The sequence below is a fragment of the Gossypium raimondii genome, chromosome 3, assembly GCF_025698545.1.
Source record: "Gossypium raimondii isolate GPD5lz chromosome 3, ASM2569854v1, whole genome shotgun sequence".
In the NCBI taxonomy this organism is placed as follows: domain Eukaryota; kingdom Viridiplantae; phylum Streptophyta; class Magnoliopsida; order Malvales; family Malvaceae; genus Gossypium; species Gossypium raimondii.
This window is the reverse complement of record NC_068567.1, coordinates 47778989-47800740: the sequence shown is the minus strand read 5'-3', so window position 1 is coordinate 47800740 and position 21752 is coordinate 47778989. Positions and strand designations below refer to the sequence as shown.

Sequence of the window (21752 nt, the reverse complement as noted above, 5' to 3'; positions counted from 1 at the left end):
TCCTACATGTTTCTTGATCAAATCTCCAAGTTGACAGATGCCCCCCTTCAACTCCCTTTCTAGGTAAAACTAGTTGTCATTGGCTAGTGTCAACAACATTACTAGGATTTTTCTTACATGAATCGATATGATATTTCAATGACCTCGTACCATTTTTTTTTCATATCACAACAAAATTCCTTTTCACAATAATTACATTTAGTCTTACTTGCACCTTCACTATTAATAATCTTAGTGAAGTGAGACCAAACTTCTGACCTTTGAGGAGTGGCTTTTCTTTTCCTAGTAGTCCCCTTTGTTTGGTTTGAAGCTTCACCTGCCGAATTTCCAGAATCTATCGAAGTAGGAGGTGTAACACTACCCTCAAAAGATGTTGGTTCGGTGGACATTCTACAAGAAAAAAATTATATAATAGATTAAAATACATTTATAATATTAAAATAAATGCAAAGTTGAATGAGCAAAACAAAATCGCCGGCATAATTAGGTCAACATTTGAATAATTTAACCTAAAAATATTTAACATTCTGCTATTTGGAATTTTGGCCATTGATCATTAATTAATTTTGTTAACTTTACAAATTTTAGAATCACAAAACCTAATAATCGATCACCCCATATTTAGATATTTAGAGAGAAAAATAATATCAACCATTGTTTAGACTTAAACTAGAAGCCCTAGCACTCAAATTAAAGGCATTTTGATATCATAATAATTAACAAAAAAAAAGAAGAAGATAGGGAATAGATTTTTATGGAAGAATATGGAAGCAGCAACATCTAGGTAGTAATATTTTTTATCTTGTTTTTAACTGATTTAATGACAAAGAAAAAAAGGGTCCAAACAAACATATGGGGCTAGCTTGTCCAACTACAAACAATCCTACCACAATACCTACATTAAATGCACATAATTAATTTACTCTTACCTTTCCCAAACTTATACATCTTCAATAAAATCAATGTTTACTTTTTATCATTTTTATTCTTTTCCATTTAAAATTCACTTTTGATATTTTAATGATTTAAAGTAGTAGTAAGACAAATGGCACAACTGAACAAAATGTTCAAACTTCTTATATCATTATATTAACTTAGATGCTTGATTATTAATTCCCAAATTGATATGGGATAATGCGGTTGGATTATAATTTCTGTCAGACATTACTTTATGTATACAATACATAAAGAATCTAAAATTATCTCTTCTCTTTACAAAAAGAAGCTAGCCTTGCAACTCCCCCAATAGCTAGAAATAAGCATATCCCAGAGAAAATAAATTTACTCATCTTTAGTGTCTAAGCCAAATAATGTAATATACATTCCAAAGAAAAGGTAACATTTGGGATTGATTCTCTTCACTACTTATTTAGGGTTTGGTCCCCCTCACAAAGAAATACTACGAGTATGAGGGGTGGAAAAATTGAATCTCAACTCTACAATTTCATTTCTCTCATAATATTATTGGTTTTTTTTCTTACATTAGCATGCACCATTTACCATTAGTATTGAAACATATATTATCCACTTCTTAGTTAAATATGTAGGTGGCTGGTACTAAACAACCATGGATTTGTCACTACTCGAATCTTAGTAACAAAGCCCCAAAGAAAATACTTTTAACAAAACACACCTGAAAAATCCAAAGTGAGTGTTAATGGTGGTGAGTGAAGTCCAAATCGAAGGTGCGTCACTGCGATGGCCAATGGCAGATGAACGTCGAACAATGATGGTGACTTGGTGGACGTCAGATGGTTCATTGAGGTGACTGGCACTGGTAGTAGATATTTTAGGAGATTTCAAATTAGAGATTTTGAATTTTGAGGGTTAAGGATTTCTCATTTCTATGCGTGATTTTTAGTTTTGGTTTTAGGATTTTTATTTTTATTTATTAAATTATTAAATTATTTTTAGTTTTTAGGATTAGGTTAGGTTGGGTTTATATATATATTGAATTAGATTTATATTGGGTAGGACTTAGAAGTGTTGGGGGTGGGTCGGTGGTTAGGGCTTGGATTTGGGTAGGCAGTAGGCTCATATTTATATATTATAATCTTATTTATTGATTTCAATCAATTCAGTTAATTAATTAGTTTCGAATTGAATTAACCGTTAATCGAATCTCTAAAAAATTATTAATCGACCCCCAACCGAAATAATTCGGTTAATCGACCAATTAACCAAATTAATTTGGTTCACTCGGTTAAATTAGTTTTACCCAAAATTTTCACACCCTTACTCCTAATTAGACTTGTTGGTAGGTTTTCTTGGTATAATTTAATTTCAGCATGGAGTAAAAGTCAGGGAAAGCTAACACAATGGTTATTGCATTAAGCTGAGAGGTAGAATTTATAGCAATTAGTCATCCTGATAGTTCTCTTTTGGAGCAAATTAGAGAGGGTTTGTCCTATGATTCCACAGCCAAAACGTTGTTCGAGGTTGCCAAAGAGGGGAAAATGAGGCGGTTTTTTCTTGAGGGAGATTTGTTGTACACTCAGGGGCATCGTCTTTATGTGCTTCAGTATAGGAATTTACGCAAGGAAATCATGAAAGAGTGTTATGATTCGAGATTGGTTGGCTATTCAGGTATGCACCGTACATTGGCTCTTTTGAAAGACTATTATTATTGGCCTCACATAGGTGATGATGTTGAGACCTATGTGAATACTTGTTTTGTGTGCCAACAAGATAAGGTAGAGTTGAAAACTTAGATTGGTTTAAATCTGACGGGTTTGTGAGTATTATTGTTACGGTTGATAGATTTTCCAAGTATGGAACCTTTATTCCAATAACCAAAGAGTACCCTGCCGAGGAGGTGGTTCACTTGTTCCTTAGACATGAGGTGAAATATTGGGGAGTGCCATAGTCTATTATTAGTAATCGAGGTTGGTGGATTACGACCGATTCTGAATAGAGTTGTTCATTTTGATGGGGTCACACTTGAACTTTTCCACTAGCATGCATCCGCACAGTGATGGGTAAAATAAGAGAGTAAATGCTTTATTGAATACATATTTTTGACACTATGTGAATGTCACATAAAGGGACTAGCCAAAGTTGTTGGATGTGACCCAATTTTCTTATAACTTACAGTGTAGTTGGGCCACGAATCAAAGTCTATTCGAGATAGTGATGAGGCAAAACCATTCACACCCAACGTTGTTGCAACTCATTATGTAAGATTGAATCTAGTAGCTTATCGATTTGCTAAAGATTAGCAAGAGTAGAATGACATAGGCAAAGCTTGCCCACACAAGGCAAGTAAGTACAACAAGAAGTGGGCTATTTAGAACTCGGGAATATGTTGTTTCAAGTTGGTGACTTAGTCCTTGCTAAATTACACTTAATTTTACACCACAGTGGCTTGCACAAAGGGCTTGTGTAACAGTATGTAGGGCCTTTTAGAGTTCTGAAGAGGGTAAGCAAAATGGCTCACAAACTAGAGTTGCGAGCAAAACTCAATGTTCATCTAGTGTTCTATTTTGTTTGCTTAAGTCTTTTCATTAGGATCAGGAGGATCCAAATCGAGACAAGTATGAATGAGTGCCAATGGGGGTAAAGGTCTTTTATGATCGTGATGGTGAATGCATCATGATAGACCAAGTGATTGGACGAAAATACTACAGGCCGAAGAACGAGTACCTTATTCGATAGAAGAGACTTTCTGATAGTAAGGCTAGTTGAGAACCTGCTGAGTCTTTATGGTAGTTCCAAGAAAAGATAGACCAGTTCCATTTTAAGGATGAGACGAGGGCGTCGCAAGAACAAGTGGGAGAGAATGTCACGGGCCACGCAAAGGAGCCCACAACTGATGGACACATTTTAGACCCTTCATATTCCCTTGAGGTCATTTGGTTCGACAGGAATAGCCCATTGCTTAAAAGAAACTTAAGGCCCATCTACTTGGATCCTGGTTTAAATGAAACACCCGAGTAACTTGTATTTTTACTAGGATAATTATTGTAAATCCTAAATGATAAGAACGTATAGACTTTAAATCTCTTAGGACTCTCATCTTGTAGATAAGCACTAATCTCAATCATTGATGTAATTCAATCTGTATCGTTGGATTTTGGGGAGTTCAATTATAAATAGAGTCATCCCTTTTCATTTGTAGTGACTTCATTCTTGAGTTAAAGAATATATTTGAGAGCATTTACTCAAACACTTAATGTGCATTGCTTTCTTGTGGCTTTTCAGTTCTTTTGTTACTCCTTCGCTTTTGAGTTTGCTTCCACTTTATTTCGGCGCCTTAAAGAATTTTCAGGAGAATTCTCATCTTTCAGAAGTTAGGCTGAATTAGGCTGATTTGAAACAAAGAAATCACCTAAGGCCACGCGATTTGGCAAACTTAAGTTCCAACCCTCTGGCATGTGCATGTGGAAACCACATATTTAAAATACGGATATGTGTTTAAAAATAACATACAATAAACAATGAAACATATGGTTCGGAACTAATTAATCATAATAACATATGAAATATGTACGATATTGAAATAAAAAAAAATAGATTAAATTATGTTAAAATTTATTTTTTAAAGTTTATTTAAGAATTATTATTGGTGTAGTGGTAAACAATTTGTTTATAAATCCATTAAACATGTGTTCAATCACTAGACAAATTAAATTTGATTCTTTTATTTAAAACTATATAAAATTTTGGAAAGACAAAAACCATCAAAATAATAATAGTAGTCATTTAATAAAAGGTCATATTAGTCATTTTGTAATTGGGTTGGTACCGGTTTACCTTTAACACCAATTCAATCAGCAATTTTATTCATAGTATAGATACGTAAATTTGGTGAGAGAACATTTTATATTAAAACTTATTTAAAAAATTATTTAGGAATTATTAATGATGTAGTGATAAAGACTTTGTTTATAAATCCATTAAGCAAAATCAATTCTTAGACATGATAATTTTACTTCTTCTATTGAAAAACTATATAATAGCATAAAAGACAAAAAATTAAAATAATAGTAATCATTTAACAAAAGTCTATATTTATCATTTCTTAAATGAATTTATATCTAATTAATTCCTGATATCAATTAAGTGAAAAATTTTATTAATAATATATAAAAAATTATATTACCAACTAAGGATAATGAGGTAGGAGTAACAAATAAATTGTATGAGCATTCCTATAAAATACGGAATTAGCCCAATCAATCAAAAACGATGAATAATTAAATCTTAAGCTATCATGCACTCAATATAAAAGATATATTTGAGTTATGTACTTACAAGATGAATTGTATTCTTTCCTAAAGTTCACCATTATCCTTCATTCGACTTAAGCATTAAAAATTATCTCGAAATATAAGCTTTGATGACCCATACTTCATGCTTTTTCCTGAATGCGCTCTTTAATCCATTTCTGTAAACACAAATTAACTTAACGCTGATGGCAAAACTGTAAATTGATGAAGGGAAGACGAAGGGCATAAATATCATCATGGAGTCGGTATAACGAAATCATCATAAAAATTAAAATGAAAGGAAAAAGCGGGTGGGGACAGATAATCATGCCGTGTGCGTGTATCGAAGAACCCCAATTGGGTTAAAAATTAGATAAATCACCTTAGTAATTCTCTAATATTTTAATTATTTAATTATAAAAAAATTATTAAATAATCATTTTTTAATTCCAATTATTTAAAATTTCCTCATTTGGTTACCAATCATTAAATTTAATAATGAAAAGATAATTTGATAGTTTTTAAATTAGCGAATAACAATTTTAATTCTTAATATTTATACATTGTGTCAATTTAAATTTGATTTTACAAAATCAACCCTTAATATTTACATGGTATACTTTATTTATTTTTCAATTTTCTTTTATTTGTGACATAAATTTAATTTTAAAATAATGAAAAAGATAAAATTATCATATTGAATTTTTGGGTGTTTTCGTTTATGATATATTTTCAATCGATTTAGTTGATATATTTGTTTTGTCTTTTTAGGTGAAAGGTCACAAAGAAAAATAAAATTGAAAAAAAATCAAATTACACAATGTGTAAACATTGGACTAAATTAGCCTAATATGCCAATTTTTTAATTAGGCTTTTAAGTAATTTTTTTGAATTTAGGGAAATAGGCCGATTTTGGAGAGAGAAACAGGAAGCGCGTTGTGCTTTCCATTTCTCTCTCCTAGGGTTAAGGTTTTTAATATTTTTAGGTTTAGGGTTTTAATATTATTAGGGTTTAGGATTTTTAAATATTTTTGTAGTTTTTTGGTTTAGGGTTTTTTAAAAGGGTTTAGGGGTTTCAACTGAAATCGGGGAATTTCAAAGGTAGTTTTGAGGAGTCAGGGATGATATAACGCACCTCATAACACGTGCATTTCATGTGTCGTGGCGAGATAGGACTATCACCTCAAAAACCTAGTTTGGCGAAATTAGGTTTTAAGGTGATTGTGCTTGATAAGATCTGGAGTTGAAGTCTAAATGGAGGTCCCAGTCGACGGCTGTGATGCGGTCACAAGTTCGAGTATAACTGGGGGCTGGTTGACTGTCGTTATGCAGTCACAAGTTCAAGCTTTTTGGATACCCCGCAACTGATACCTTATATATATCATACATAAGATTAAGGTCATAATCATAACGAAAAACAAAGGGATTTTTAATGTAATCAACGTAATTTTTTCTCTATTTCCACATAGCCAGTATATTTAACCTTTCATTCTTATCCAAAGGTTGATACCAGGTGGACACAAGAGGACTCTCAGGGAGAAAGCAGATGTTTTAATGAAAGTAGAAGTCAAACTCGGGCCGACGCGACAACAGTTGTAGTTATTAATGGGTTGTTTAATAACGAAAACCAGTGTCAATTTGAAAGGAGCATCACCTTTACTCCATCGAAACAACCGCTCTTGGCCTAAGAGTTCTCCTACATCCACGACAGTGTCGGCCTTTAGATAAAAAGAAAGGTTAAAGGTATCGACTGTCTGGAAATGGAGAAAAAAATTATGCCAATTAGAGTGGGAAGGCCCACAGTTTTTCCCTATTATTATGCCCTTAAACTTTCATATGTTATTTACAGGCAACATTTTCGGCTATTCAAAAAGTTTGAGCTCATGGTTACGTCACGAGCGTTAACTGACTCCCTCGTTATACCTTGATCCATGTCTGTATAACGATTGTCCATTGAGACCTCCATGTATACTACCACCCGTGATCGTTCAAAGTAAAATCACCTAAAAACTTGACTTCCTTAGTATAAGCTTCGGAGGTAATGGTCCCATCTCGGTATGATATATGAAATGTGTACGACTCGGAGCGATATCGCATCACTAGCGACTCAATAATACCTTGAACATCAACTAAAAATTTTTAATGACATAAATTTTTAACATTGAGAAATGTTTTGTATAAGAAGGATGGGTAGGCTGTGGGAGAAGATTTTTGAAGGATGATGAAGTATAGAGTGGAAGACCCCTTCTGATGATGATGTTGAGGCGATCATCGTTACCTTTTTCGACGAAGTTGCCTACTTCTCGCCTCTACCGATAGCAGATATGGCTTGCCGACGAGCCTGAACCACGACAAGTACTCCAAACAGATCGTTGTGTCTGCTAAGAAAAATGATTCACGGATAGGTAAGAAATCAATCATACGATCCCAAGCCTCAATATACTCATTATGCACCTTTCGCCAATCCTTGTAATTTTTCCCACACATGTCCACATTGTGCAACTCCTTTAAGGTTTGTGGTGGCGGTGAAATTTTTTGCCTCCACCTAAACTGCCGCATCACCTAGTTCAGTTCTTGTATTTCCATCGTCGTGTACCCTATCAACGGCACCTCCGCATCCCATATCCTCCGATTGTCCAACACTTCGAATGGATACAAAATATGATGTCGGTGTCAGTGTCGACGTATGGCATCCATTCAAACTGAAATGAGCAATTGTAGATTTCATTATGTATGAATTTTTATTTTACAAATCATTGCATGATTAATATAGGTTTGAAAAAATAAGTAATAAACTTCGCCTTCCAAGTGTATATCTAACAACAGCCTAATGTCTTCCAACTCCTGGGGTAGTCCCACGTAAATCGACCCATGGTTCCACCTGTAAAAGTGATATGTTAGTTCAAAATATGATAAATAAAAATATTTACCGTACAAACTACGTATATATTAATAAATGATTTTTACCTTGCCACTAACGGAAACATGTACGGGTCGTTCACTCGGGGACGTAGAAATGGTAGCCACCACCAAGCTTACGACTGCAACAAGAGTAGGCAACCACCGATGGACATCTTATTCGATTTCGTGGCCTAACACAAATCTCGGTTTAACGTGGCTAACACGATTGATCCCTAACTTAGTTTTTCTCATTCTTTGAAGTCTACTAGGTGTAGTTGCCACCTTATGTGTACCAAATTTCGAGTTTTATCGGGTATTAAAATGTCCCCAATTAACTTAAGGATGAATGCTTGGGTGTATTGTTCTTTGACGACCTCGGTCGCATCCACGGGAGACTTATCGAATTTTTTTGCAACCAATTCATCAATATCCGACCACTATCAAACTTTTTCGGGACCTTTCCTAATAATGCCACGCAGAGATCCTCTTTACCTGGAACGATCACTACTCTTGTGACGACCGACCCATCTATCGGCAGACTAAGTTGTAACGCCAAATCCTCTAGTGTGATTGTACACTCGCTGCATGAAAAATGAAAAGTGTGTGTCTTGGGCCTCCATCTTTCCACCAACGCGCTGATGGGTCTAAGATCAAGTTTGATGCCGCATACGAGACACATGCAAAAATCCCGCCTCTTGCAAGTAACCACGAATGGTGGGGATTGGAGGCTTTGTGAAATTATGTATGAACGCCTCCAAAACGCGATCGTCCGCCTATTTATAAAAACAAAAAATATTTTAATTTATAGAAAAACGTTTTAAATTTAACTTGATCAAAAATAAAAAAAATTAAATTTTTGTCTTACCATTACTGCTTGAGCGGTGGAAATGTGCTTGTCATCGAAACAAATTAAAGATGTTGTCATTCGTGAAAACTTAATCTGAACGAATCAAATTTAGAATAATTAAAAATATATATTTTAAAACGAGAATATCGAAAATTTTTGAACAAAAACTTGAGAAAATTGAGAGAGTTAGGAGATTAGAAAGAATTGAGAGAATATGATGTGAGTGAAAAAAATTATTTTGAAGGTATTTTCAGGTAAAATTTTTTTGACTGTTAGCCCTTTTAAAATTTTTTACTGTTGCAAGGGCAACGGTCATATGAACGTTGAGGGAAAGTACGCCCAATTGGATGCGCTTTCCGTTTCTCTTTCAAAAAATGACCTATTTCTCTAAATTTAAAAAAAAAAGGCTTAAAAGCCTAATTAAAAAAATAATTGGCATATTTGCCTAATTTGCCCTAAACATTGAAGGTTAATTTTTTTTAGAATCAATATTAAATTGACCTAATATATAAATTTTGAGAGTTAAAGTTGCTATTATACCAATTTTAAAAGCTACTATGTCATATTTTCGTCACCATTTAACGCTCGTAAGAAAAAGAAAAAAATCAAATAATTAATAATTATTTTGTAACTTTTCATAATTGAATGGTAAAAAATTACTTCTAATTGAGTGAGTATAATTACAAGAGAGAAAAGTAATTAAATCATTATAAATAAAATGAATAAAACTTATATCATGAATGATTAAGCACCAACATTTATATGTACCCAAAAGACCAACATTTATAAATATAATTATAACGTATAAAAACTTAAATAATAAGTCTAGAATTTTATTAAATAACAAGTACTTTTGTTTAATTGGTATAAATATATAATGATTATAAAATTCTTAGTTATGATTGCAAGCAGGAGTGAGGTAAAGTTGGATAGATGTGGTTTTTGGTTGAATTCAAAATAAGTTTATTAATTATAAAATCTTAAATACTATTGTAATCCAATTTAAATGAATTTTATTTCTAATTTAACTTTTTTTTTGTTTTTTGAATTAAAAATACAACCTAAAGTGGAAAAGAAGGTAAGATAAGGTGGTAGAGTAAAAAGAAAAGAAACGAAAAAAAGGGGGATGATTACAATGAGAAAAAAGCGTGCGGGTGAGAATAATTACAAGCAATTATGGGTTAATGGGCCAAAGCGGGTATTAGATGACTCGCTTAACTCACAACAGAATGAAAGCTAGTTAGATAATAAAGCAGCATTTTCAATGGCATCAAATAGGCATTGAGAGAAGAATTGAAAGGACAAAAGGAAATTTCATTTTTAGTTGTGGTTGTGAAGGGGCTATTGGTGGGCATGGAAGGGCTGGCCATGCTCGGGCAGCTAATCGGTCAGCTTCAAGATCTTTTGCAACTTCACGGCTCTCCTCCGCCGCCTCCTCCTCCGTCTCATTTTCGCCTTCTTCATCCGCATCTTCACCCCGACGACTACCACCGCAGGTCTCTCTTCAGAATTAGATAGATCTCTTCAATTCCTTCTTGTTCTCTTACCTCGCATTCTCGCTTTCCTTTCAAATGTTTTTCCCCCTTCTCTGCTTCCATCATTTTTTGCTTCTGTTTTATTTTTATAAAAACAATGTGATTCAGTCGTAGGTTTTCTTTTATTCATATAATTTTTCCAATGTTATTTTCTTTCTTGCATTACTTGTTGAGGTTTTTTAGTACTTGGTTCTTATGCCACTGTTGTTTTTTCCTATCAAATTTTCTTTCTTTTTTTTCGAGGGCTTCGGCATGTTAATGCCATTAGAATTTTTTTGGGTATTCGTTTCTACCTATGTTTTACTTTTTTTTTTTTGCAAAAAGAATGAGTTTTAGTGTATACCATTTTTCAGTTCTTTCCTTGTATTCCAATCATGTAGACTTTTTTTACTACTTTTTGCTTTGCTTTTTCTTTTCCCCTTTTCCAGTTTTCAGGTTTTTTTGTTCCCTCTTTTTTGTTAGGGGCTGATTACATTATGTCATGGTTAACTTTGAACTTGTTGACCGCTGTGTTTTTTGGTAAAATGATACTTGAATGTTTCTTCTTGGTTGTGGTTAACATGTGATTATAGTTTCACTGTGTATATGATCTCAAACCTCGCTTAAACCAATGTTTCTTATTATATACCATAGACTAATCAGCTCTTTTTTAATTTTCTTTTTCCTTGCTACATATGAAGAAAAAAGAGAAAGCTAATCTACTAGTAATTCAACTAATCCGGAGGCAGGGGGTTTTAAGTAACACATAGTTGTTGGTCTTTATTTGTTTCGAGGTCTCCTTTAAAACTTCGGGTTTAACTAATGAATGTTGAGTGGGCTGCTACCTTGGTTCGTTCATAATGCTCGGTTTGTCCATATGTCACAGTAGGCGTCTCTCTTTCTCAATATTCCTTCAATACCCATGCTTTATGCAAAGCCATTCTTTGCAATGTAACCAAGCACATAGTGGAAAATTTCTTTTAACAGTGAATGTTGGCATCTATTTTCCATGTAGTTCAGTTATTATTGATGGAGGCGGTTTGTGAAGTTAGACGATTCCAAGGTTCATATATCATCTTTTATAAGTTAATCCTGAAGCACCGATGTATATAGGCGTCTTGTGTCCATTCTAAAGTTCATTTTGAGGTTCTTTTCTAATGGAAAAGGTTTGGTGGTCAAGATGTATCTTGCCTAGGTGCATTTTGAGTTTCCTTTCTAATGAACATGTTAGGTAAAACCATAAGGAAAATTGTAATATACGTTTTTTATGAAGATGTTGAGATGAATTTATCTTGTTTGGAAACGTAATTTATGTCATGTCCAGAGCATGCACAGCTTTGGCATGATGGTTTTGCTCGGGCTTAGCTTTATTTTGATCGATAAATGGCCATAAAGATGTCAACCTGCAAAAGCCTGCAGATAAGGCCTTGACTTAAATAAGGTTTGATGATTGAAGTTCAAAGGTGATGTGAATGTTGAAGTCCAAATGGATTGCTAGTTACTTGCACAATCGCCTACTAAATTTGGTTATAATCTCTAGCTTTTGTCTCTTGCAATGAGGCACTCTCCTTTCCTTCCCTCTATAGCTGGCTTGACCCTCGACTCCACTACTGGAGAGGAGTCTTGTGTCCCTTGTGCTATACAGGTTAACTATGGAACATGTTGCTTCACAGACACAAGGCTTCTTTACTACCTTTTATATTATGATGTTCTGAGAAGTTTCTATCATAGTTTGTATTCATTTTTCACCCCAAGAAGTTCTCTAGGATTCTTTGGTTCTCTTATCAATGTACCCATTGCTGGGTGCACGGGTATTTTTTGATGTGTAAACTTATATAAGAGGGAAGATTGGTAATTGAGTACATTGCTGCATCTATTGATTTTGATCAATAAGATGGTGAGGAAAGTTGTTAAACTCTCTCTTCGCGCCTGCACAAATTGAACAGATCTTATAACTCGAAATATTTACCATATTTCTTGTGATGGGATGAATGGTGGAATTGCTATTGCTTTAAACATGTTTGAGCTTAATGATCTTAAATTTATTGTAGCTGGTAATTATTTAGCATATTTCAAATAGACAGTAGGAACGGGATTACTTATGTTAGCTTCCATGCAGGTGGTGTTTGCACAATATAGATGATACTCCTGCAGACGATTACTACAGTCTTGTAATGGCTGCTGGGAAATCTGGAAGTTGTAAGATGTTGGAACCTTTCGAGCCTCCAGGTCCTCCACCAAGCAAGAAATCACGAAAGGGACGGAACCAAGAGAAATTACATGGAAGTACTGCTATACCTGAGGCCGAGGTTATGGAACAAGATATTTGGAAAGAATTCCCTGAAGACCTTCTTGAAGCTGTCATTGCAAGACTTCCCATAGCCTCATTCTTCCGCTTTCGCTCAGTTTGCCGTAAATGGAATTCCTTGTTGGAGTCGCAAAGTTTCTCTCAGCGTTGTGCTGAAATCCCGCAAGGCAATACCTGGTTCTATGCTTTTACTCATGACAATGTGAACTCCGGAACCATGTATTATGACCCTTCCATGAGGAAATGGCACCATCCTGCATATAGGCCAACAAAAATGATTGCTTTGCCAGTTGCATCTGCAGGTGGTCTAGTTTGCTTTCTTGATATTGGTCATAGGAAATTCTATGTCTGCAACCCTTTGACTCGGTCATTTAAAGAGTTGCCAACTGGGTCAGTTAAAGTGTGGTCGCGAATTGCTGTAGGAATGACTCTGAATGGAAACTCAACCACTGGAGGCTACAAGGTCATGTGGGTGGGACGTGATGGAGAGTATGAAGTTTATGACTCAGTGAAGAATTCATGGAGTCGGCCAGGAAGCATGCCCTCAAACATTAAGGTGCCACTATCACTTAACTTTCTGTCTCAAGCTGTTTCTGTTGATAACACACTTTGCTTCATGCGGTCGGACCCTGAAGGGATTGTGTCCTACAACATGGATACCGGGGTATGCAAACAATTTATTATTCCAGCCCCATTACATCTGAGTGACCACTCGCTTGCAGAGTGTAAGGGCAGGATCATGCTCGTTGGATTGCTGACCAAAAATGCTGCCACTTGTGCCTGTATATGGGAGCTGCAGAAGATGACGCTCTTGTGGAAGGAGGTTGACAGAATGCCAAACGTATGGTGCTTAGAGTTTTACGGGAAGCACGTACGAATGACTTGCTCGGGCAACGAAGGTTTGCTCATGTTGCAAATGAGATCGAGACAAATGAACCGATTAGTTACATACAATGTGATGAGCAGGGAGTGGCTTAAAGTTCCTGGATCTGTTGTACCACGGGGTAGAAAGCAACAGCGGGTAGCATGTTGCATTGCCTTTAACCCCTGCTTGACTGCTACTGCTTGATTTCCAACCCTTTATGTTTCAAGGAAACTATTTCCTATTTTAATGTTTCCCGATTATCTTCGATTGCTGCTAACAAGTCCCACCTAAGGCCGGATTTTCTTTTTGGTTGCATGGAAATTGGAATGGGCTTTTTCTTTATTTTCTTCTTTTCGTTTGGACATGTGGGTGAATAACACGCTTGGTTCTTAATGAGGCGTGTGAAACTTCTGCTGTCTTGTTGCATTGAGATAATAGTGACAGGTAAATTGAGCGGTTAAGCTTCCTCTTTTAATAGATTCATTACACTAAACAGGAAATTCTCTACTCAGTGCTAAATTTGATGAATGAGGTTCATATAGAAGCTAAATCTAGCGGGATTGAATGTGAGAAAGCTCGAATAAATAAAAATCTTTACGCATCATCTGCTGAAGCTGTTGGTATAACCATTCAAATATCAAGTTACTCGGGTAACTCGGTTCAACCACTAATATATCAGTTTTTAGTCCATCTCATTGCATAAATGAAAAAAGTAGCAGACAAAGCACAATGACCAGACAAAGAAAGGGGAGGTCTTATTCAAATTCCGAACATTTCACAACTTAAGCATATCTCTAGTAAATATATCATCAGTTTCCCTACAAAACTAACAGAAAAGAAAAGCCCAATGCAAGACCAGTCTCCTCGCAATTCCTTAACACCATAAGTGCAGACTTATGCCATACCTCCGCTGGTCGCTGTCCTGATAATCTGGAAGAGAGCTGTTACGGTGAATGTAAACGAAGTTGATCAGTAAATCATGACAGACAGGACATGCAGAAAATCTTGACTCTAAATTGTAATTATAGATATTTTAATTTAAGCAAATATCCTTGAAGATTACAATGAAATTAACTGAACACCAAGAAAAGCTAAACATATTACACTTTCCAACGAAGAAATCAGACAAATTATCCATACACATCGAATAAGGAAATATGATGGCAAAGAAAGAATCCTTACATGATCCAATGACGACGAATATGAAGAACCCAAGAAGCACAGGACCAACAGGATAATCCTTCCCCTTCTTTGTGGTTGTCTCAGGCACAGCTCCTCTCTTTGTTATGTTCTTTTGGAACTTCTCCACCTTTCTTTCTGCAAGACGCCTTGATGTTGTCTGCCCAAAGCAGAAAAAGTAAGGGGATAAAGTTTAAATTTTAAAATTGTATAAATAGAAACAAAGCAATTTTATTTTTCTTTTAGGGAATAAAAGGGTCAGGGTATCCCATGACCGGCCTGGCCTAATTTGGCGATGGATATTAACATTTATACAAGATTTATGAGAAATATAAATGACGTTTCGAATCAGTTTTGAACTGTGAAAATAGAATTCGAACTGTTGACCAAAAAATAAGAGACAATTCGAACTATTTGCATATGACAGGTCAACAGTTCTAAATTAATACAATAAGGAAAAGCAATATAAAGACCAATAAATTATTCAAAAGATTTTCGAACAAATACAAGATAAATTGTGAGGCATATATATGCCATTTAGATCTATAATCGCTGAAATCTACAAACGATTTTATAAACACGCTAAAATGTAGATCCATAATCTATATTCGGAAAGGACGGAAGACAAACAAGAAGTTTATATTGGATCCACTCAGATACAAGAAGATCAAGAAAAATAATAATCAAATTAATAGGAAAAATAAATATGAAAACTGTGAAGTGAACCAATTATCAGAAAAAAAATACAAATTAACAGTTTCTTAGAAAAAGAAAATAAAAACTCACCATGATGACGGATAGATCAGATAGCCGGAGAAGATTGAAGAGAGAAAACGCAGGAAAATTGCAGGATCTCGCTAATTCCCTGCGAATTATTTTCTCTCTCGACCTCTCACTTTCTCGCGAAAATCTCCGGATTTGATAGAGGATGTCAGCTATCCGTCCGCTTTATATAGTGCTCAAGACGGAAAAATAAATGATAATTGAAGGTCACGCGTAAGTAGCGTCACCGGCTTCGCTCTCATTGGGCCTGAACCTCAGTCAGAATACGCGTCGCGTTTTCATTGGTTCTTTTTTACACGTAGTCGTGTGGGATTTAAGACTTCGCTTAAATTTAAGCCGTTTGTTTTCTTATAAAGGGTTAATTCAAGCAAACGTCCTCAAATTATGATTCAAATTCTAAATTAGTCTCTAAAGTTTAAATAATATTTTTAATGAATATCCTAACATTTTAATGGACCTCACTATACCCTCGATTCTTTTTCAAATTTTGATACTCCACTTACTTTCCTTTTATATATTTTTATTGAAAAACTGTGATAATGATCATACCATTCCAAAATTTTATTGCAAATAGCAGTTTATATACTATATTTTAATTTTTATTAAGGTTTAAATGTATAATTGGTACTCGAATTTTTTACTTATTTCAAATTAGTGTTTATGGTTTTTTTAAATTAGTATCCTAACTTTTTCCGTCAACTAAATCGGTACCTAAATCTAACCCTCATTGATGTCATAATCTAAAAAAATATTTTTAAAATTATTTCTTTTTTTTTTCTTTAGTTTTCCCTGTGACATTTCTTCCACCCCAATTTCTTTTCTTTTTCCCGGTGACCTTTCTTTTTCCCACTATCCTTTTCTATTCTTTTCTCTACTAAACACGTTTGCTTTCAATGGCTGATTTCAATTCCTCTCCTTCACATTCTGCTATTGCTGCTGCTGCTGCTGCTTCTTTGTTTGACGTAGAAGGTACTGAGAAAATAAAGTTTCTAGACATGGAGGAAACAGGTTCAAATTCGGGCTACAAAGATTCTGATTACCCAATAGACTCGAAATGAAGAACTAGTAACTGAAACCTGACAATTAATAAAGTTTCTGGATAGTTGGATTTTTTTGTTTTTTCCTGGGAAAATATGAGAAAGAACACAAAAAAAATAGTTTTTTTTTGTTCACTTTGCTTTCTTTTTAGCTTCTAGGTTTATCTTTGTTTTATATTTCGAGCCTTGGTTCATCTTTTTTTTTTTCGTATTCAATTTTTTTTCTATTTTTTCAGTTTTTGGGTAGTTAGATTTTTTTTATTTGTTTCTTGAGAAAATACGAGAAAGAACAAAAAAAATGGTAGATGCAGGCAACTCCATTAGATTTTTATCTTTTACTTTATAAGTTTCTAAGGATTTAAAGCTTTTTATCGAAGAATTCATTTTGTAATTTGTTTGTTTGTTATAGTGGCTATTTATGGTGAAGAAGGATACTATGATTTGCACAATGATTTTTAAACAAATTAGGTACTATTAATTTTGATATTATTGTTTGCTTCATGAAATTGTATCTTACATTACCCTCTTTCTTCTCCTTTTTATTATCACTACTTTTCCTTCCACACAATATTTACAAATAAAACGAAATTGAGAGGTAAAGTAAAATAAACATGGTGGACATATAGCAAGCAGACGAAGTGGAAGGGCCATTACCGATAGTTTCATTTGAGACGGTTGGTCCAATTGGGTTCCCATCACAAGGTTATCTAAGATAGGTGAAAGTGTAGTTCAGCTCAGTTGGTTCAAGCCATGAGTTTTTATGGGTTAGTTTGAAAAGGGGAGGGGAAGTTGTGGGAGTTGGTTGATGGTGGCTGAAAAATGGGGAGGAAAATGAAAAGGGTTTAAGATATGTGATTTTGGTGGTAATTAGATGGTGAGAAAGTGAGTGAAAATTTTTGGGGTAAGAGTTTTTGACAGAAGAAAGAAGGGAATGTGAAATCATGAGTTTTTGATAGAGGAAAGAAAGTAGGAATGATGAAGAAAAAGAAAAATAAGAAAAGGAAATAAAAAGGAAAGAAGGGGGGGAAGAAAACAAAAGAAAAAGAGGTATAAGAGGACGTCACGAGGCATTGTACGATTGGCTAGTGCTGCCACATTAGTAAAAAGTTAACGACATTAGATTTAGGTACCAATTTAGTTGACAAAAAGAAAATTTAAGTATTTATTTAGAAAAAAAAATACCATAAGTACCAATTCGGGAGAAGTGAATAAGTTTGAGTATCAATTTTATATTTAACCATTTTATTAAAAAATAAGTAAACTCGTCTCTTTATGTTAGATGAATGAATGAAATAGCCTCTCTATTAAATGCTTACTTTGATGTTTTATATTTAAGGCATAATAGTAAATGTAGCCATCAATTTTATATACTTATTTAATTTGACCTCTATTTTTTATTGGGAATAAATTGACTCTCGACTTTTCATTGGTGATGTGGCATATTTTTTATATATCATATTAATAAATAATTTAAAAATCATAAAAAATTTGATAAATAAAAATTATATTTAAAAATGATAAAAACTCTTCAAAATATAAAAAGTAAAAGTAAAAATTTATAAAAGAATTTTAAAATGCAAAAGAAGTTAAAAGGTTTTTATTAAAAAAAGAGTTCGAAAGGAAAATAAAAAAGAAAGTAAGAGAAGTTTTATAGTAGTTTGTCGTTGTCGTTTTTCTTTTAATATTAGTGTAAACTGTTCTAATGCTAGCCTTAGCCCTTATTCTAGCATGTTGTTGGATTTTTAATGGTAATTTATTAATTTATTTATTTGTTATGATACGGTGGTACCCCGTATACTTCACATTATTATTACTTTAGTATTGTTTGAAAGGAAAAATAAACAAAGTGAAGAAAGCTTTGTAGTTTATCTATAATCTATAATAGATAAATGATATAAGTTTACAGAAGGTTTTGAGTTGACGAAAATATTATTTGTTGTTAATTATATTATTAAATTAAAATATTTTTAATCTATAAAAGTTTTGAACTAAATAATATAACTTTTGTTGTTTATTTTAATTATTATTAATTATTAAATTTATCATATTTACAAATAAGAGTTTTAATATTTTTAAAATAATTAGTTAAAATTTAATTGATAAAAAATTTGTCATGTTTATAAATAATAATTTTAATTTTATCAAAAGACTTTAATTAAATAAAATTATATAATAACAAATTTAAAAGTTAATTTTATATTTAAATTTTGATTTGCCATGTTTTACTATTGATTACTTAATTGGATAACATAATGATGACCTCGTATGTATTGATGTACATCCTACTTGAGAATTGCTATATGGAGTTGCAATGAACTTTGAATTGAGTAACTACATGAGTAAGAAAAAACGAGAATTTTGGTAGGAATCTTGAATGTGTTAAATGTCTTAATTAAAGTTTTACTTGATAGAATGATTAGAATACGATTGAAATGTTAATAGGGATTAGTCGCACGCTTTTGATTGAAAATTATGGTTAGAAGATTATAGTGTATATTGCCTTATGACATAGCGTTTCGGCGTAAGCTGTTGTGCCCCTCTCTCTATATATGTATATTTGGTGTGATGAATGCACTTGTAGTGCAACGTACGTGTGGTGTATTGAATGGATAATCTCAAGTGTTTGAGTCATATTTTATTTAAGTTATTAAAGGCTAAAAAATTAAATGTGTGTTTAAATTAGTATAATGAGAAAGTGAAATGAACCTAAAAAATTCTAAAAGGAGGATTTAATTCATTGATGTAATAAGCACGTGTGGGGTGTGCCTCGCATTTTCGGGCAAACTAGAGATGAAATAGAATCGACATCAGGAGGATGAGGAGCATGACATCGTGACGATGTGATAGATGATGCCCTGACGAGGCAATATGCCACTTCACGACATGGCTACGTGCATTCAACTTAAACGAGGTTTCTTCTCTCAGTTAAACTCTATTATCTTTTCCCAGTTGAACTCTGGTTATTCTAGGGATAATTTAGTCATATATGTACATGAATTTAAGCCTATAAAAAGGCCTTAGTAACCCTAGAATTTACATCTTCATCACATTAAGATTAAGAGAAGATCAAGAGAGTTTTAATGGAGCTTCGTGTTTTATCCAGAAAGCTTTGTTTTTTTTTGGAATTCAGGGTTTCTATTTTTGGTTATCTCTATAGCACCCCATTCCCGACCCTTAAGGAGGATCCTGAAAAGGTGCGTTACGACCTTAAAGTATTTTCCTTTCAGAAATGTAATTGACGGTAGGGGTGTTCAGTCGGTTAACAGACTGGTTAACCGACCCGAAATAATATTAACCGAATTAACCAACCTTTCAAAATTTTTAACCGTTAATCGAACCGAAATTATTTCAAAAAAATTAACCGAACCAAAAATTTTTCGGTTAATTCGGTTAACCGACCGAATTAACCGCAAATTATATGTTTTTTATTTTTGGTTAAAAATTAACCGAATTAACCGAATTATCCGAATTAACTGAATTACCTGAAGTAACCGAATTACCCGAATCACCCGAACCGAATTGAATCACTACATAATTAAAAATATTACATAAGTCTTTGAATCACTAACATTACATAAGTTTTGAAATTAACACATAATTGAAATTTTATTTTTATTTATTAAATTATTTGTAATTTTTATGATTGGGTTGGGTTAGGTTGGGTAATAGGGTTGGGTTGGATACTTGGGTTTGGATTGGGTTTAGGTGAATAGTGGGCCTATTTATATATTATAATTTTATTTATTAATTTTTTCGGTTAAACCAAAAAAATTTGGTTAACCGACCGGTTTCGAACTGAATTAACCATTAACCAAAAAATCAAAAAAATAATTAACCGACCCCTGACCGAAAAAATTCGGTTAACCAACCGATTAGGTTAATTGGTCGGTTAACCGAATTTTTTCGATTTTACTCGAATTTTGCACACCCCTAATTGAGGGAACCTCAAGTTTACAAAAACAATTAGGTATATGCTATAGTAGTAATATATAAAACATTTAAGCTTAAGGACCAAAACACTTTTCAAACATAAAACTTCATTGTAAGGATTTAAGGAAAGAGCACAGTTTGACGAATACAAATTTTAGTTACAAAATATTATTCTTCAAATTTCAAGCCTTGATGCCACCCTTATTTGTCATACATAATACAAAATCATTTTATCTCTTCGCTGGTCCTGAGAAAGGAAGATAAATGGAGTAAGTTCATAGAACTTAGAGAGTTCTAGAGTGAACAATACGATATCTATACGTCACACAGATAGAAAGACTCTTCCCTACTCAGTGGAACATACAGTTCGCCCATTGGTGAATACACCACACAAACTGACTTCATGTAGCTCGCCTATTGGTGAATACCGAACTTACATAGAATTTAATAGAATAGGACCCATATTGGCACATTCACTATGCCCATGCATTCATAAAGACAACTTTTTACGTGCTAACCAAAAACCCTAGTCCGTGCTTAGAGATTGTATCGTTTGTTTCTACTTCATCTGTTACGTTTTGCCAATCTGATTTGCATTATACTTGCCTTACCAGAGGCTACATAACATAATTCATGTATTGCAATTTGCCAGTTCAATTCTATTTGCAATGAAGGCAACGCCATGAATTCACTTCCTTTGTTCTGACCATATGGTTCCTTTTTCAGAGTAAGGTGGGTAATAGCTTAGCACAAAGTAAGACCCTTTCATTTCTTACACAGACATACAAAGCTAGACTTTTCACCAGACAGACAAACTTACCTTGAACCAGACATGTACAACATACACATGCGACATGAAGGAACTCACCAGAAGATGCAACAGAGACTAAACAACAGGTCCCTTTCCCTTGTCTCAAGAGCTTTTGGGAGTTTCTTAAGCTAAAACATAAATAGTTAACTTATCAGATCATTTTTTTTAGAAGAACTAACAAGCTTTCAAGAACACTTAAATCAAGAAACCCCAAATTTGAAAGTTTCCTTCCCTTAATCTTTAGTCTATTTCTAAAGCATGAAACCCTAGGGTCTCGGAAATAATCACGAAAACAACTAGAGTTTTATCATTATTTACTAGGTTTCACGACTGTAAAGTTAGCTGATTATAGCGAACTCTAATCCTTCGA

At 33.7% G+C, this 21752-nt stretch overlaps 2 protein-coding genes across 2 annotated transcripts; one reads left to right on the top strand and one right to left on the bottom strand.

The window, feature by feature from the left end:
* The first annotated feature begins 10182 nt into the window (after positions 1-10182).
* On the top strand, positions 10183-14035 carry LOC105794488 (F-box only protein 6). The gene is made up of 2 exons (XM_012623676.2): positions 10183-10451; positions 12589-14035. Exons 1-2 carry the CDS (start codon positions 10309-10311, stop codon positions 13844-13846), a joined length of 1401 nt encoding a protein of 466 aa, XP_012479130.1. The 5' UTR covers positions 10183-10308; the 3' UTR covers positions 13847-14035.
* A 266-nt stretch (positions 14036-14301) lies between these two features.
* Positions 14302-15776, bottom strand: LOC105794489 (uncharacterized). The gene is made up of 3 exons (XM_012623677.2): positions 15608-15776; positions 14825-14981; positions 14302-14583 (listed from the first exon to the last, which is right to left on the bottom strand). Exons 1-3 carry the CDS (start codon positions 15608-15610, stop codon positions 14537-14539), a joined length of 207 nt encoding a protein of 68 aa, XP_012479131.1. The 5' UTR covers positions 15611-15776; the 3' UTR covers positions 14302-14536.
* Between the last annotated feature and the right edge of the window lie 5976 nt (positions 15777-21752).

Bases quoted from the DNA above. Each gene is read 5' to 3' on its own strand.
- LOC105794489 (XM_012623677.2), bottom strand. The intron at 14,584-14,824 runs GTAAGGATTCTT...TCACCGTAACAG, and splicing joins ATTCGTCGTCATTGGATCAT to CTCTCTTCCAGATTATCAGG.
- LOC105794488 (XM_012623676.2), top strand. From the start codon at position 10,309: ATGGAAGGGCTGGCCATGCTCGGGCAGCTAATCGGTCAGCTTCAAGAT. The intron at 10,452-12,588 runs GTCTCTCTTCAG...GCTTCCATGCAG, and splicing joins CCCGACGACTACCACCGCAG to GTGGTGTTTGCACAATATAG.